The 19,260-nt window shown below is 36.3% G+C and overlaps 1 protein-coding gene across 8 annotated transcripts in view; it reads left to right on the forward strand.

Moving 5' to 3' along the window:
• Pex5l (peroxisomal biogenesis factor 5 like) overlaps positions 1 to 19,260 on the forward strand; it is a 152,312-nt gene that overhangs the window by 46,127 nt on the left and 86,925 nt on the right. For 2 of the 8 annotated variants that reach the window (XM_076867269.2, XM_076867271.2), the window contains exon 3: positions 17,074 to 17,139. The exons of the other annotated variants lie outside the window; for them this stretch is intronic. In XM_076867269.2, the coding sequence (XP_076723384.1) occupies positions 17,074 to 17,139 (66 nt within the window). The remainder of the gene's footprint in view (positions 1 to 17,073; positions 17,140 to 19,260) is intronic. 8 annotated transcript variants of the gene reach the window in all.

Below are 19,260 nucleotides of genomic sequence, written 5' to 3' on the forward strand. Positions count from 1 at the left end.
TGATAATTTGGGGGTCACAAATTACTGAAAAATAATCATAAAGATTGAAGGGGTAGATAATAAAAACTTCAGATGAACTCCATGAGGATCACAAACAGAATGCATTAGCAGTTTCTTTCAAATGTGAATTGTCAGCATCAGAAAGATGAGTATTGTTTGTGCAGACTGATACCTTAAGGAAAAGCCTCCATTCTGTGAGTTCCTTAAACCCATATTTGATTGACAAGTGGATGCTTGTGGTATTATGCTCTAGTGAGATGCTTCCGGCCAGTGTGGAAAGACACAGTAAGAAAAGGCCCAGTAGAATGCATTCATTGCCATGCCTCCTTAAAGGCCGTTTTTAAGACCTTGTTATATTACCCAGTACCCTCTCTTCGGTTAGAATTCCACGAGGGGAGCAGATTTCTTTCTAGAAGAGCTACACATGTCCTGAGCAATTAGTTTGTTTCCTGTCTTAAGGAAATTAAAGAATATCTAATTAGGAGTCAGTGTTCCTAGCTACTACTAAAGAGATTAATAGAACTTATGATTTTCACTTTTGATAATTTATGATTCACTTTTGATTACTTTGACTACTATGCTACCACTGTCTTCTCCATTCATTATATACACATGTATATTTTTGTTATTTTATTAGTTTTGTTTTTTTTCCTTTTATTTTATTTTTTTCATTTTTCATACATTTGATTCAAGTGAGTTATGCACTTCCATTTTTACCCCAAATACAAATTGCAGAATCACATGTATATTTTTGTTATTTTATTAGTTTTGAAAGTCATTTATATAGCAAGATGCAAGTATGTTCATTGAAAACCATTTTCTAAACTTCTAAGAGCAGGAAATTCTAGGTGAGCAAGACACCGTGCTGAACAAAAATGATGTGCTTTCCATACTCGCAGAGCTTAAGTTTGTGAAGGCATGAAAACCTTATTAAGGCATGTCTAGAGAATAGATATTTATTCTCCTGATGGCCTTGGGCAAATGGTTTAACCTCTCTGAGCCTATCTCCTTTTTATTAAACTCGGGAAGAATAATACCTTCATTTTGTAAGATTTTCATGAGGATTAAATTAGGTCAACCACGTCATTGAGCTGTCACACAAAGGTTCCCTGTTAATGCTCAGCTCTTTCCTCACTTAAAACCATGTCTTTTTGAAACACTTTGGATTTAAACTCTGCATCAGGAAAAGGGATGATTCAGATCCTCTATTAAAGCAAAGGGAAGGATGCTTAAACACAAATTTTATTTTATAAAAGGCTCCACCTGACTAAATCAAAATGAGGTTAAGAAAGGAGGGAGGGGGGCCCTCAGGATAGTCCCCTCTGGAAAGGAAAGGACTAAGGAAGAAGCCATCTCAAAGAGTCCTGGTTCTGACTGGGAGGCCGTGAAGGCAGCCGTCCTGGAGATCCCTCCCAGATCTCAGCCTTGAGGGTTCCTCTCCTCTGCCTGCCTCCAGACTGACTGCAATCACATAGTGAGCATCTAACGTGTGCCAGGTGCTGTGACAAACACCTTACATGTATTCTGATAGGACCTCAGAGAGATGAAGCAGGAAGAACTAGGAAGTGCCTGAGCTGAGCCAAGAGCCCAAAGTTCGTATTTTTTTTTTTTTTTTTTTTTTTTTGGCGGGGGCAGGGTAATCAGGGATTGAAGTCAGGTGCACTTGACCACTGAGCCACATCCCTAGCCCAACTTTGTATTTTATTTAGAGACAGGGTCTCACGGAGTTGCTTAGCACCCCGCTTGGCTTTGAACTTGTGATCCTCCTGCCTCAGCCTCCTGAGCCTCTGGGATTACAGGGATGCGCCACTGCACCCAGCAAGAGTTTGTACTTTTAACTCCTTTGTCTCATTCCCTCTCTTCAGTGCTGGGGTCAGCAGCCAACTCTGTCTGACGCTGAGCCCACACTCTTGGTCATGCCCTTTTCTCCTCCTGGGTTCCACTTAGTGGTACTTCAGAATTTGCACTGCAGTCTGTTTCCCTGCTTGGAGAAAAGCACATGAATTCCAAGCAACCTCTCTGGATAAATTCCTACTGCCACACAGGGACACACTGGGCTGGTAGAGTGAGAGCCAGGATTAGGGCACAGGCACATCGGACCCCAAGCTCTGCTCTCTTCTACTCAGCACTGGATATATTTATGCTGAAAGCCCTGGAGCCACCATGGCACAGAGGCTTTTTTAAGTGTCCCTGAAGTGTTTCATTAGTAAAACTCCCTTTCTACCTCCCCCTGAATCAGGAAGCAAAGAGCCCAAGTTCAAGTCCAAGCACTCTCACTTAGAAGTTCTGATTTCAGGTAAAGTTGGTTTTTTTTGAACTTTTCTATTCTCATCTGTTGAAATGGGAATAATGGCATCTACTCCACAGCTTTGTACTGCAAGAGCTCGGGGCAGGGAGTGAGCACTGTGGACAGTTGAGAAACATTAGTCTCCTTTTCTTTCTGCTCTGCTTATTTCTTCATCTGTCCTTTCTCTTGGGCAAGATAAAAGTCATCACCATTTTTAAATGGCATAAGCACTCTGCCACCATTGGTGGGTGGCTGCCAGCGTACATGAGACATATCCACAGGCAGTGGACAGGGAGGGGAGTCCGTGGAATGAAAGCAGCATTTGGAATTTGCTTCAGAGTCCTCCATTCCCCACTGAACACTGTATTTCAAGGACAACTGAGGATTTGGAAGCGCATTCCACAGACACCGGGACTTGGTCTCATTCTATGTTCTAGTGGCTTCTCCTCTCTACATCCTGGATTCTTTTTGTGTATAGCAGTCACCAGTAAAAAGAAAAAGAAAAGGTCTGTGAAATACTAAGACATCCTGCCCAATTCTTCATGTGAGAGATCGAGTAGAATCCCTAAAGCACTTGGGCAAAGTGGCTTCTGACACTTCCTTTAATGACACCACAGTGAAGGACAGTGGTGGGACATGATTATGGGTTTGACACTGAAGTTGAAGTTCTCTCCACCACTGCGGCAAGCTGCCTCTTTCTACGTGACGGATAAGAATGCATGAAACAAATAGAAACAGTTTTTAGGCTGTGAAAACATTTCCCAGGCAGGATTGTCAGGAACTCGGTCTTCGTTTTGGCAGATAATTATGGGACCCTTCATAGGCACCCTTGACTCACACTTGATGCAACTCAGACTGCTTCTGTGTCCAAGTTCACAGGGTCAGTGTTTGGCACATGTTTCCTCTTGAGTAATTTGCAAATAGGATGGGCTACCACTGGATGAGCAGGGCTGGGACCCATGGGCAGGACACCTGTGCATCATGTTTCTGGGATGAAGGGAAAGGTAAGCTTGGCAGAAACTTCTGCTTATCTTTCATATAAAAAAACTGCAAAAAAAAAAAAAACCCACAAATAGTCAGAAATGCTTGCTTTTCTTATCTCTTCTGAGATACATTTGACAAAATGTCCATTAGGGAGAAGAACAAGGATTGCCCCTTCCAAATTCCCTGCTCCCTGCTCACCTGTTTCTTCATCTATAAAATGGTCATGATAAAAGTATACACCTGGGCTGGTGTTTTGGTGCATGCCTGTAATTCCAGGGACTCAGAGGGTTGAGACAGGAGAATCACTAGTTCAAAGCCAGCCTCAGCAACTTAGTAAGGCCCTGAGCAACTCAGTGAGACCCTGTATCTAAATAAAATACAAAAAAAAAAAAAAGGCTGGAGATGTGGCTCAGTGGTTAAGTGCCCCTGAGTTCAATCCCTGGTACTGAAAAAAAAAAAAGAAAAGTATACACCTGGAAGAGTTGTTGAGATATCTAGGTAATATTGGAATACATGCAAAGCATTTGTCACAGTACCTGATATATTTTAGATACTAAATAACTGATTACAGTCATCCTTCTTTTCTGTGGTTCCACATTAGTTAATTCAATCAAACTCAAATTGAAAATATTCAAGAAAAAACAATCTCATCTGTACTGAACATTTATAGTCTTTGCTTTCTTGTAATTATTCCCTAAATAGTACAAAAACTTTTTTACAAAGCAGTCGCATCATATTAGCTATGATAAGTAATCTAGAGATGATTTAAGGCATATGGAAGGATGCACATAGGGTATATGCAAATACTATGTCATTTTACCTAGGGGACTTGAGCATCCATGGATTTGGGTATCCAAGGGATTCCTGAAACAAATCTCCCATGGATACTACAAATAGCATTACTACTATTGTTAGGCACCTGTCCATCTCCCATGGATACTACAAATAGCATTACTATTATTGTTAGGTGCCTGTCTTCAGGCAATCCTGTCTCTGGGTTTCAAATACTTCTATAAAATGAGGATGTTATCATCACCATTCTAAAGATGTGTCTGTGAGACTGACTGAGAGTTGTCAATGTGCTTAATACCATTTCAGCCATCATTTTCATGACTGCCACTCCAATGGACATCTCTTTTCTTTGGACCATGACGCTTTTCAAAAAAGCTCACAATTCTGAGCCATTTCCTTAAAAGTAGAAATTCTTATATTCATTTGTTAAACGTCAAATAAAGAAATGTCTGGTTCTTGGGAGCTCCGAACTGGAGAGCACATCCAATATGCAGCCACCTGCTCCAGCGCTGACTTCATCCACACCGCCTCTCGCCTCCTTTGTTCTCATGCAGCTCAGGAAATTGTTTAACTCAGAAGATCAGAAAGTGCTCCCAATTCTCCTCTGGGCAGAACACATAATTACTATATTTTCACATAAAACATTATTGCAATTTTCAACTTTTTCTACTAACCTTCAAAAAGTGACTTCTCTGCCCATATCACGTCACTAAGCTAATTTGCGTTGGTGTCAATATCACTAAACACGAATGTGCTCATCCTTCTTTAAGGCATTTTTTAAATGAAAGTTATTGTTTCTTCTCTTCTGTTTTATTTAACCTCTATGCCAGCTTGATCTCCCTGAATCTTAGGATCAGGATAAGATCAACTGAAAACACTACTGAGCTGTGAAATTCAACACCTCCCACCCCACTACACAAGATTTCTGTGAATTCTTTGGTTCTGAGCACCTGCTTCTACTTTACAGGTTGTTTGTGAACTTTTTAAATTCATTCAACAAACATTTAAGTACCAAAATACCTACTCTGTGCCAGGCACTATTTTCTGGACTGTTCATGAACAACACTCAGCAAAACACACAACATTACTCTTCTCTCTTTTCTTCTTCCTCCACATTTTGTCAAGTTGAACTTGGAACTTGCCTCCATCCCTCAAATATAAGAAAAGACTTCATCTACAGAAGATATTTGTGTCTGCAGCAGATATCACTGGAAATTTGGGAGAATAATTGGGGACAGGAGAAGGGATGGGGGAAGAGGATTAAGTTAGCACTAAAAAAAAATTGTTTTAATTTTGTAGAGTATTTTTAGCCAATCTTCATTCTCGCCTTTTCCACATTGCTGAATTCTCCTTCTTCCATGTTGCTATTATATTTTAATCCAAATGGAATTTCTACCACCCTCACAAGGGCTTTGCAGAAAATATGAAAATGGCCCATGACTGTGCCATACCCTCTTAACAGCCTTTTCCTCAGTTACTGAAATGAAACCAAAAAGTTTGAAGTTATCACTGGAAAGGACTCCATGTGCATCTTATCCTGAAGCCATTGCCATCCCTAGCCTCTGCTCAGATGTTGGTGGAAGAATTTGGGAAGGAGATGGTTTTATCCTCTGTAACCTAGATTTGGAAGAAACCTAAAGTCTTAGGCAGACATAACCATGTATCATCTGCCAACCTTTCCATGCCTTCTTTCATTCAATGATCCTTCATTTTACCATCTATACCCCAGAAGACCTTGTATGTGTGGCAACACTAAATAGAATGAGACCCAATGTCTAACTCCAAGGAGATCGAAGTTCAGACTTCAATAAAGAAAAGGTGGCTATTGAGCTGAATCTGGAAGAATTAGCAGAATTCACCAGGTAGGAAGGAGAGGGAATTCCAAATGAATTTTTTTTTTCCTACAGAAAACAAAACCAGGGTAATGTGATCTATGCAGCCTTAATCCCTAGACCTGGCAAAGGGAGCCACGCTGTAGGGAAGAGATGAAACAGGATCCTGCAGATCTCAGAACATTCCCTGTCATGATGTGACTCCAAAAGAAAATCATAAACCTTTGTAGGATTTAAACTGAAAACAAATAAACAAGTAAAATTTTACCATAATAATTAAAAGATACCTAACTAGACAATAAATTCTATTAATAGAGAAATCCAAATTAAGTTCCTCAAAAAACTGTCACTTGACTTGTTTACTTTGCCATAGTTTTATTTTATTGTTAACTGAAACCACAGTGATATTAAAATATCCAAATTCAAGAAATATACTACTCTATTTCTAATTAATCTTCTCTGATAAAATAATGATTTATTTTTAAATAAATAAAAAGTGCAAACTTTGTTTCTACTTTTGAAATAAAAGGTCAAATCCTAAACCTATTGAACAAATTATGTTTTAAAATCTTGGGAAAGTCATGCAGAAAAAAATACATATCCAAAACTTTCGAATCTTGATGACTTTATTAACAGAGTAGGTTGAGCTTTTTACTAAAATGGAAAATCTCTTAAAATAATTTGCAATGAGAACTTTAAAGACACTTATTATAAAAGAAGACCATAAAGTGAATATAACTCTTTTATACTGTTGAATTAAAGACACATAAGTTATGCCTAAAGCAACTGTCTGGCCTAAGAGAAAAAATAGGAAGTAAGCTTTTAAAATATCCTACCCTTCTAGAACTTTGATGGTAACATTTGGGGAAAAGCAGACTTTAGGTGTATTTAGAAAGGAAGTCTGTGTCTTTAGGTCTAGTAAAATACCATAAAGCTTCAAATAATAAGAAGATTCAAAAGCACTGGAGAATTCAAATTAATTGAAAACTTTCATTATCTTAAGATCAACTAAAGGGGGGAAAAACACTCCTTTTCTAGTGATAAATATTCCTATATATGTTAATATGTCCTTCTCCCTTACAGAGTGCAATATTCTAAGCCTAATTGTTTTCTTTGAAGAATGAGGACATCAGGGCATTTGCTGGGTGCATCTCTTCTTGCTCTATAGTTCTTCCAGAGGTGGTTGTCAGAGATGGGGTTAAATGACTACAAATAACATGTCAATGTGAGAACAACAAAGATTTTTAAAGTTAAAGGAAATATATATAATCTATCTAAAATTTTAAGTTTTCTAATCAAATATCAGTATCATGTAGTTGCTTTTATCTGGGGAACTAAAAGGCCACGATGCATTATTTAGCAGGTTGAACTGAGTTCAATTCAAATTTCTTTTAAATGTTAATTCTTTTGATATATATCTGAGAGTTAGAAAGAAGAAAATGTAGAAACTAGCAGGGAATCCACTTATAGCATATTGGAAAAACTACATAAGCAACTTAAAACTGATTAGATTTCTCTTCTGCCTATTTGTAGTAGCTTGGGACACAAAGTATGAGCATATATCCAGTACAGGAGACATAGGCAATCATGCTTAATGACCAGCATAGTGGAAATGACCCAATATATCCATGAATAAAATGGTCCACCAAACTCTCCTAATCCTTCAGAATTGGAAACAAGATATGAATGTAATGCTTATTTATAATTCACCAGTCAAAACAGTGAACTAATTAGTAGAAATATGTATTTTGGGGACTGCTAGAAATGTTTCAAGAATCTTAATGTCTTCTACATTAAATTGTTTCTTAGACTTTGAAAGTCGAAAGTCACCTTTTATATTGTGATTATATAACTTTGATTGGATAGATTTCCTAATATGGCTTTCTATTTGTCAATCCTAGAGCACATAAAACAGTCAGTGAATTCATTAGCAATCTTATGGTACCTTGGAGTTTTGCAACTGCAGCTATAATGGGCCAGATCAAGACTTGCCTTGGAATCTATTGTTAGGGGAAATCCATTAACTTTTTCATTTCATTTAGTGTAGTATTATCAGATTACTATTTCAAAATAATAAATAGTTCTTTCAGATACTATGGACTCCCAAATGCATATGGAAAATAATTTACTCGGCTAATAGAATTTTGCTGATTTATAGCATTATTAGGCCATACTGAACGCTCAACTTTACATATATTATCTATTTGAGCCTCACAAAACCCCTGTGAAGTAAGCAAGGCCATTATTAGCATCATCCCTACTCTTCAGCTTAGAGAAGACCACGTTCTCTTTCCAAGGTCACACAAGAAAGGAAAGCATTTGTTCTGAGTCAAACCCTCACTTTTAAGTCCACTTCCTGTGCTCTGTCCATATAGATCACCTAAGCTCAGTAACAACATGCATGTAAAACCACGATACCATACAAAGCTGGGTTAGAGCAACCCTCAGCAACTTATAGAGTTCACAGATCGGCAAATGGACTAATACACGAGAAAAGGCAAAAACGTTCTTTGTTCTTTCCTTTCTGGTTTGTCAGTTGAAGTACAGCCTCTAATAAAGCAGCTGTAGAATACAGAGAGTGGGACTTGGGTGTATGCACAATCCAAACACTGGGTCTGAAGTCATCTGCCTCCTAGCCCAGCCATCCTGGATATCACCAAGTATGACAGGGGAGAGAACTCAGAAGTGTCTTCTTTGTTTTTTAATAAGTACTTAAGTAGTAGTTCCAATAGCAAATTTCATACAAGTGTCCTACATTTAGAACTAATCAGGACTGTGATTACAGCCAGAAGGTTTAATAGAAAAGTAAAATGAGCTGGTACATCATGTGTATAACCAACAGAGTGGGAGTTAAAGATTTAAGGGGAAGTTGGTTTTATTTAAAATATTCAGGCCCCCCCAGGGGTTCTAATTCATTTAAAGTTCTCTGTGAATATCATCCTAAGCTGTTCTCTACATACGTAGGTCAGAACAGGCCAGCCTGTATCTGATAGCCAGAGACAAGCTACAAGCCTCCTCCAAAATAGGCTTCAGTGAAATTAGCAAGAGCTTTTTGAAAAATATTAAAAACTCCTTGTGATTTTTTTCCAAGTGTTCCATTTTTAACTGCTCTATTTTGTGTACACATTATGTATTTTAACTCATGTTTATATTAACTATATGAAATCTTCAAAATGTATATAATTTAATAAACTTTTAGTTGGAAGCAAGTCATTTCTTTGGAGCTTTAGAAATCAAAGGATACTTGATTTTCCACCAGAAAAATTCTTTTTCAAGAAGTTCCAAACTGTAATTCAAGGTCACGTGGCTCAAACCTCAGTTCCGTTTGAGAAAGCAGAGCCCCTGTTGACACTGACTGACTGACCACTCCAGGCACAGTCTTCATTCTTCATTTGAATTTCTTTTGGGCAACTATCCCTGACATTGTCATTGTCCTTTACAGGTGGCCAAGGGTTCTGAGGTTCTAGTTTTTAGTATCTATGATGTTATTTTGATCACACTAAAAAAAAAAAAAAATGAAAAGGAATTTGCTGAGAAGGCTTAAAATACCCCTCTGAGTAAATCATCTTTGGACTTTTGTAACTGCTTGACTGTGGTACAAAAGACAGACCACTTTGGAATCATTCATACGTAGTAGTTCTGTGACCATATTTGTTGGCTGGGGCTTCCATAAAAGAGTCCCACAGATTGATTGTCTTAAACAATAAAAATTTATTTTCTCCTGGTTCTGGAAAAAAGAAGTTTGAGATCAAGGTGTTGGCAGGGTTGGTTTCTTGTGAGGTTTCTCTCTCTGGCTTGTAGATGGCCAGTTTCTCCCTGTCTCTTCACAGGGTCTTCTCTCTGTGCACGTCTGTCCTAACGTGCTTTTTAAAGAATACCGGTCAGATTGGATTGAGACCCACTCTCAAAGGCCTCCTTTTAACTTTTCCAACTCCATTTCCAAATAGAGTCACCTTCTGATATACTAGAATGAAGGCTTGCAGCTTAAGAATTTTAGTGGACACAGCTTAACACCTAAGAGTCACTAATCCTAGAATATTAGAGAAATGTTTTTTGATTATCTACTGGTAGCTAGATTGAGCATCATCTTTTTGCTTCTGATCTTTGATTTCAATACTTTCTTAGTCCTTTTAAGTCATCCCAGCCCTAGGCTTTGCTTACTGATTACGGATACTCAGATTACCATCTTAATTTGCTCATGGATTAGACCTTTTATCCATGCTGTGATGATTCTGTGTCTCTATTGCTATAATTCAAGTCTCTTTTCACATTTATTTTTCAATTTCCTTTATTTGTCCCTCTATAATCCCTGGGCCTTCCAAATTCAGGTCCATTCAGTGTTTTCTGTACTAGCCAAAAACTGGAACCACCCAAATGTCCATCAAAAGATAAATGGATATATTGTGGTATATTCAGATGATGGAATACCATACAACAATGAGAACAGAACTATCACTACTTACTCCATGGATGAATACAGACATAACATGGCACCATTTTAAGTCAACAGAGTTCATGATCTTGGCCATCACAGTTCATAGTCAATTAATATGTATTGGGTACTCACTATGTGCCAGTCATTGTAGAAAATGTTTTCATATATACTATGTCATTTTAATTCTCACAAATTTGTGAAGTAGACAGTATTTCAATCCTATTTGCAGAAGGTAAAATGGAGGCTTAGGATAATTTACAAAATGCAGAACTGGGATTGGAACTCCTGTCATGACTCCAGTCCTAGGGTGAGAGCCAACAGGCCACATGACCATTTTTCTTTCTCCTCCATTGGCTCTGGAAGATACACTGGATGCATTAGTTGATAATCACCTTGACCACATCTGGCTACACTGTGGCTCACAGCACCAAGGTTTCTCTGTCCTTTTCCTATCTATTCACAAGATGAAAGAGAATATGCATCCACTTTCAAGGAACACAGAGGCATTCAGAGGAAATAGCCCACACATTGCCAATGACCCCCAGAGGAATATCAGGACAAGCTGAGTCCAATCCATAATTTTAGTATAGGAATTCCCAAAGCCTCAGTTTTTCTCTTGGAGCTGTTTCAGAGACATCAACCAGATGGAGTACCTTACCTGCAGAGCTTCTTGGCTAGTAGTTTATGAATTTGGCTTAATTTCTATAATATGCATTTCCTAAGTTATATATATTATATTATATCAACAAAACTGGGTCATTTGGTGACTGGGGAACAAGCTGATAAAAGCATTTGCACCTGCCAGAAAATTAGGAAAGCCACAAAGAAGACTACTGAACCATCAGTCTCCAAGGCCACAATTCTGGTTCATACATTAGTAATAGAATTTGCCTGAAATATTCATAGAGGGGGTGAACTCCAGTTCAACAGTGAATGGCCCTCTTCTAGAATGAAATCAGACACAGTGTAACTCCACCTTATGACATCTGGATAAACCTATCTCAGATTCAATAATTTGGTAAGGGTATATTTAACACATGGTGGTTCAACTGTTTCTAAAAAGGAGGGAATTCAGTGTCTTTGCCCCAAGATAATGACCTTCAACATTTAAAGGCCTCCAATGTGGTAAGAGAATAAAATTCTTTCTTGTGATTTGTTCTTTGATTTAGTATGTATATTTTACTTACTAAAGGCAAGAAATTGGGAGAATAAATTGAATCATCAACAAGTAAAACAGTTTCAGGGGTAAACTACATTAATTCAAGGGAAGTTTTTCATCATCTTGACTATTTTTTTTACCTATACAGATTCTTATTCATTATATTTGCTTTGAAATATTTTCTAATTATAGAAAACATAGAAATTATAAAATTATAAAAATTAAGGAACCAACTTTTTATATGTGGTTCCTCCCCGGTTTCCTTATAAGATCCAGTACCCTACACCTGCATGGCTACCTGTATACACTAGAAATCAGGCCTCAAGGTCTCTTCCCTGACTCCCTATCCAAGAGGTCACATCTCACCTCCTGCTATGCCCAAATACTATTGAACCAGCATAGTTTTAGCAACTATCTATACAGGTGATAAGTGATCTTCATACTTCATGTCCTCTCAAGTGCCATGACATCCATTTATCTGTGCTTGTCCTGGAGGGGGAGGGGATTTTTTGAAAAGAAAAAGAAAGCAATCTTAAGGACTTTGTATTTTCAGTCATTTTTCTTTTTTCTTAAAACTAACCTTTAAAGTAAATGGGCTTTTGGATTTGTTGTTGATGTTGTTGTTGTTGTTCGTTTGTTTGCAAATTGTCTATTTGACAAGGAATTGAAAATAATAACAACAACCCTTTAACTTGAATTACATTTGGGGGATACATATTTCAGATAGTCATCAAAGGCCTCTCAAAATATAACAAATTTGAGATTTGACTTACAAAAAAATACATATCATTGTACTTTTACTGCTTAATTATCCAGTACATATTCTTTATGATATCCTCAATATAAGGCCAATGTCAAAAGCAGAAAATGTTTAAGTCAGTCCATGCTAAGCAGAAAGAGTTGCTCGCAGGTATACATCAAGGAGCTCACCCTTAAGATAAAATAAGTCACAAGTAATTCAGAGCCACATTAATCAGATGAAACCTAGAAGTAAAACTTCACTGATTCAGAGCTGGTCATAGGCAGAGGAGGACTGAGTACTCTTGCCTTGATCATCTGTGATGAGAATCAGGGTAAATAATCTTTGGACGACAGTGTGATTGAAGTGGACCAGAATGTTTAAACATCTTCAAAGAACAAACAAATGGTGAATTATTTATAGACAAATGGATCTTGTTAATTAAAAAAAAAAAGTCTTATCTGTCCTTTCAAGCAAATTTTAAGCACCTTTACCTGACAACACTGTATTAATTTTAATGAATTTCCATTTATATGCTTGGAAAATATTTCAATTCCTTAACCATCTAATTAAAACTTTTTATCTCATTCAGAGTCACCTTCTGTCAAAGTTGGCCATATTATGTGATTTCAAAATCTTGAATAATTTGAGAAAGATACCTAGTATACGTATATTTGTTGCATACCTGAGTACCTGTTATGTGCCTGTGGAGACCTATACCAAATAATGCAATATCATTCATAAGTAAAAAACAAAATATTTGCTCTCACAGGACAGTGTCATTGGTGAGACATAGATGAAAACATTTTACATAAAAAACAAGATTATAATAAGCCCCCAGGGAGGAGCTTAAGCTACATGCACAGCTAGGGAATTTGGGATACTGGACAGTTCTGCTCCTCAAGTGACCAACTATGCCATCAGGGAAAAAAAATGGCAAGAAGTGCTTTGGAACCAATTGGTGACTCTGGCCATTGAATACACACACATATATACACATAAATATGTATATATGTATATATATTTATGTATATATACATTTATATAGATAGATAGATTTTTTTAAAATAAAGGAAGAGAGAAGTTGGCTGAAATTCCTCAGAAGTGCTTCTGGATAGTCAATCAAGAGAGAATGAGATGCTGACACCTTTTTTCTGTTTTCTGGAGGTGTTTATGTTCTAAGAGTAATGATACTATACTTAGGGGCTTTCTGCCTTGGCCCTAAATGCTCTGAATTTTTTTTATAGAGGAATGGCCCATGAAGGCAAAAATTCACAGAGCCCATGAAAGTTAGACTTTCACCCAGCACCAAGAATTCAGGCCAAGGAATGTAAATCTGCACAGGTGGCCTTGAAATTCCAGTGGTTTTTATGGGTGAAGGCTTATTGTCAAACACCGTAGAAATTGTTATTCGTCTATTTTTGCCATCTGCTCTCCACCCCACCCATCTATAGTCCTTCCAGAAGGGCAAAACAAAAAAAGTTCCAATTAACACATAACACAAACCGAAGGCACAGAAGTTTTATAATAGAAGGTAATTAGAGTCACTCCTCATTGATCTCAGAAGACTTCCCAGAAAAGTTTATGGCTTGAAGAAGTATACACCAGGGTCACCTGGGTCTGAAAATACAAGGCTGGATGGAGGGGATAAAGACACAGTAAGGGATAAATAGATGGTGAATGGGGAGCCTACCTCTTAAATTCCTCTTAAATTTATTTGCCATTATTGCAATTTATTTGCTGTGACTTGACTATTCTTATTAGGGAATAGGAAATCACATTATTTCCAACCACACATCACTGAACCCATGGGGAATTCATTATGAATTGTGAAATTCACATTTGAATCTCTGATTAAAAGAATGAATTCTGTCATGCTTCCCAGTTATTTACAACTAGATGGCACTTCCTTCAAGATGTTTAGAAAGAAGAACCAACATGCCCAGATGTAATTCTATTTCTACCACTTTAAAAATGAACAAAACACTCTGTCCGGGTTAGGGGTGAGTTAACGATAGAGCCAGCATGTCCTAAACCCTACTCTACGTTGGAGGAAATCTACAGGAGCACATAAACTGGGAAAGGACACCAAATGGTAGGCAGAGGCCACTGGAAAACATTACCTGACCTTTTCCATGTTGGGAGTTTAAAGAGAGCTTGACACTTATCATGGCATTCACCTTCCCAAGTGAAATAATGTTAGCCTGTCTCTGCACATGAGCATGAGAAAAGCCATTAGAACTGCTAGTCTTTTCATGGCCAGTTTCATGCAGGTGCTTAAGTTCAGGGTGCTGATTTGTGAGATCTATAATTTTTAGTATATGTGAAACTGAATATTTCATTTCAAAGTGTTTCTAAAATTATGTAGATATATTTTGTATTCATTTACATATATTATATGTACATGAAGAAATATATGCAATAGATTTATACTTATAAGCTTGAAGGTAATATGTCTATCCTTAAAACATTCATCCTAAAAATACTATTTAATTTCCAACATTGTAAAAATAAAATATAAAATTTTGGAAAAATGCATGAAAAAATCAGAGATACTCTTTTTATTTTTCCTATTTCTATTTTTACTCAATTTTTTGGCAACAATATGTTCTTGTTTTTGATTATTATAATCAGAACAAGAGAAAGACTGTTTTTAAAATCCACATACTAGTTTTAGGTAAGCAAAGTTATTTAATATTATAGTCATTTACTTTCTTCCTATTTTAATATTTTTTTCATTTCTTTTGCTTAACATCTCCAATAAATAGAGTCTCAATTGTTGTTGATAGATAATATTCATAATTTTTAAATTACAAACTCCATGGTAGTGATAATAGAATTGGCAACTAGGAAATTGATTACAAATGAACTGTAACTGTGGAATTGCATTCTTTAAGTATTTCACGCACCCAAAATAGAACTCAAACAATCTTGGTAAAGATGGCATAGTGGCATTTAGTTCCTGTTTAGCAAGAATTAGATGAAGCTAGAGCTTATTAAGCCTGTTAAGGTCCATAAAATAAAAAGTTTGAATACATGAAATGCTTAAATTCGTTTTCTGTGAAGAGAAAAAGAAACAGAAGCATTTTGTTAGGAATGTGATCCTGAGTGAAATCGTGGATGGTTGATTCTTCCAGAATAGAGGAGGAAAACACATATCAATATTGATCATCATCTGAGGATGCTGGAGCTATAACTCATTGGTAGAGCACTCACCTAGTGTGCTGGGGGGCCCTGGGTTCCAATCTCCATCATCAAAAAACATATTTTTTTTCTTATAGCCATAGCCAGTATAAGTGATTATACTGAGAAATGAGTGCCACCTGTACTTTAATATCAAAAACAATAATATTCATGACAGTCAGTGGAGAACATGAGGGAGAGCTCTCAAGCCTCCTTCAACCAGATGAACAAATAGCACCCATGTGGTAGAGAAGGAAGCAGGCAGGCCTGGGAGGCCAGTCTGGAATCTCCTCCTGCCTCCATCACAGTCTTTGGTGGGGGGAGCCTTAGCCAAACCACACAAGCATTGAGCTTCAATGTCCTCAGCTATCTGTGGAAGATACTATCTACCCTCAGAATTACCACGAGATCAAACAAGTGAAATTACGTCAGACGTCTAACAGAATGCCCAGCACATGGTAGCATCTCAAAATAGTTTAATTCCCTTCTCTGTGAGACAGGACTGCAGCCAACACCAGTTCATCTAAAGACATCTGGTGGCTCCACAGCCTGGTATGCAGCCTGAACAGATCCTATGACATCCAATATGTTGTAATCTGTATCTTCTGTTGCACATTAACAAAAAGAAAACAAGTGGGTCAAAATTTGGATTTTTTAATAAATAATATGACTTGCTATATTCCCTTCATTGCATTCATTTTTTCCTATTTTTATAATAGGAAAAAAACAAGACTATTCTTAATAGTTATTCATTAGAAAGGCTATCATTTTATGATTCATTGGTGAAGAAACAAATGCTAAGAGAAACAGAGAAATAGCAAAGAATTTTCAACAGCTAAGCATCATGAAAAATAAGTCTCCCCTTAGGCTAATATTGTTTTCTAAACAGTCAAAAATATCTCAAGAAATTCAACACAAAAGTGGAAAGACCTGATTTTCACATGCTATTGGAAAAGAAGTAGGCTGAAATAATCACTAGAGGATGTCACCAAGTGGTAAACAACTTCTGAAGTTTCATGATTCTTTTCTGTTCTTTCCAAGAATGATCTAGAGGCATACAATCCTAATGTGATCTCAAGTATATAAGCCCCTTATATGGATTGGGTGTGTTTCCAGTGTATAATAGATCAATATTGAACCTTTCATACAGCTTTATTTAGAAAATTGGGTTTGAAGACTGAATAATTATGTATATATACTTCTTTTAATGTTTTAAGCCACTGACTTCAAAAAAGAAAACAAAATGGTCATATTAGAAAAAAAATGACAGATTCAGTCCTGCAGAGTTGCTGATAAGCAAATTATAATAGTTTCATGAATTGCTGAATCAATTATCAGCCACATTCTGAATTCTAGAAATATTATCCCACAAGATAAATGGAGAAATCAAAAATAACCACAACTTGATGTTACAATAGCAGGTGGAGATGGTGCTAGGATGCAGGAGAGATCTTCTTGATATGTGAGTGTCTTCCCTTGGGTTGGCAGTGCCTTAGACACTGTATCTGGAGCCATGGAGATGTTATTGTGGTGGACCTTCCCTTTCTGATCTCAAGGCTGTATCACACTAGTGAGGCTCGTGGGATAGTATCTCAAAAGCCAAAAGGCTGTACAGAAAAAGTTGCTAGCAGGCACTAACATGGGTGTCATGACTCTTTTCAGGTAGTAGGTGTAACCTTGAAGAAAAAGTGGCACTGTCTTCAAAAAAGTGACCTGACCCTGGCTTTGGTGGGTTTTTTCTGCAAGAAATAAAAAGCACCGCATGTGTTTATTATACATCCTTTCTAGCTGACCACTGCTTTGTTCTAGAGTTCAGCATGAAAGGACTAATTTTTGTTTTGTTTTGTTTTTGTTTTAGTGAAATGGCATGTCCGTTGCTAATTTTAGCTATTATAGTTGCATATGTAAAAAAAGTATCTCTATATATTGTATGGATTGGTAGCATTTCAAATAAATGGTGTATTGAAAAATTGAAATTTTTTGAGATGCTTATCAATTGACATTTTTTTCTTAGCCCAAGAAAAGAGTCTGAATTATTATTTCTTAGAATTATATCTTGTAATATTAGATTTGTTCTTTTAAGTATGGTAGGAATTTAAATATAAATATAAGCATGCCACTTTTTTATTGCTATATTATGAGAACTTCTTGGAGCATGGAAAGACTTCCTCACATGTGATTTTGCTCTTTTGAAAAAAATATTTGTTATAAACCACATTTATATGTAAAATGAGTGTAGCTTATAAAGGTATACTAATCTTATAGGTTATAATGTTTTAACCAGATAATTTTTATATTTGAAAAAAATGTTTTAACATTCATAGTACCATAATAAATCTTTTCCCAGAATTGTTTACACCTCTATTTTAGAAAGTTCACATTGCCTCATTAAAGAAGAAACCTACAATCAGTATGCACCCTAATTTGCTATACAATAAATCATTATGATTCCCTTTATTTTCCTGGAAATCAGATATTCTAAGGATTGTTAGCCATATAACATTTTTAGAACACATATGAAAATTGCTACTGATGTATCTGCTAAATAAAATCTCTAGCATTTGATATTCCATCTTATCATTCAGTAATGCTAAAGTCAAAATAAAGCAAAGAAACAAACTTATAGCATTATAAACAAATGCACACATTTGAGGTCTATTAACTGCAAAAAAAAAAAGAAAGAAAAGAAATTCTCTTTGTTCTCATAATAAAAGCTGTTCCTGGCTACAGTTTAGAAAGTTAGAAAGTCAATGCCTGACAAAAGGGATACTGCTGTGCTCCCCAGAATGTACCTTCCTTCCAACTACTTAAAGCCCTTGGGAAGCTCAAGATAATTATGTCATTCTACTCTTTTTCATTGCATAGAAACTAACCAGGTTTATCAGGCTCTGGAGTTGATATTGACCCTATTCTTAATTCTCCTTCCAGATGACACATCACCATCTGTTTGTTTTTATTTCTTTGCCTATGGTATCTCTGTATGTTACATTTGTATTTTTTAAGTAGATTTACAATACAGCTGTACCTATGTGTTCTTAAATGAGTTTCTCTAGTGAGGCTCTGCCCAGTGACCTGAGAAAATGCAAGTTTTTTTGTTTTCAAAATATTTAAAAATTATTTACTTTTTACATAGTATGAGATGTTTCTAATGGGGTCAAGAAGGTGTTCTGTTTTGTTTCGATTATGTCACATTTACTCTCAAAAATTTCATAATCTGGTAAATTCAAGACAGCAAGAGCCAGCATACCCTACCACATACATAAGTAGAAAATAATAGACAGATACAGGTAGATGTAGATAGATTAGTGCTTTAATCATCTATTCCTTCTGAATTTATAGGGTTCTCCAAATGAAAGATATTTCTAAAATTCTACTAAAATTCCTCCACCTCAAAAACATTGAAAATTGCAAAAAGAAAAATACATACATATTTTTCACCAAGTTCATACTATCTCCACCAAACAAGATAGGTGAATTTATGGTATGTCAAGTCACTGAAAGTTTTAGAGATTTTTGTCTACTCTTTTTATGCACAATTCACTAAAAAAAAAAAAAACAAAAAAAAAAAAACAGACTCCAAAGACCAATTAGCAAAAGTCCTCTGTGAGAATCAGATCCTCATCCTAATCCCTATCCCAAATTCCTATCACCCAAAATATTCAAGGGTCATAGAGTAATAATTTTAAATGAACATAATAGGCAAGCCATAGTCTTTTAAAATTGATATTATAAAAATACATTCATATCATGTTAATTGCCTTTCATATATTATACATATAAAATACTATGTTAAAATTAAATATAATATGCCAGTTGTAAAGGTGAAAAAATAGCTAACTAAAAGTTCAC

Source organism: Callospermophilus lateralis, chromosome 10 (assembly GCF_048772815.1).
Source record: "Callospermophilus lateralis isolate mCalLat2 chromosome 10, mCalLat2.hap1, whole genome shotgun sequence".
NCBI classification, from domain to species: domain Eukaryota; kingdom Metazoa; phylum Chordata; class Mammalia; order Rodentia; family Sciuridae; genus Callospermophilus; species Callospermophilus lateralis.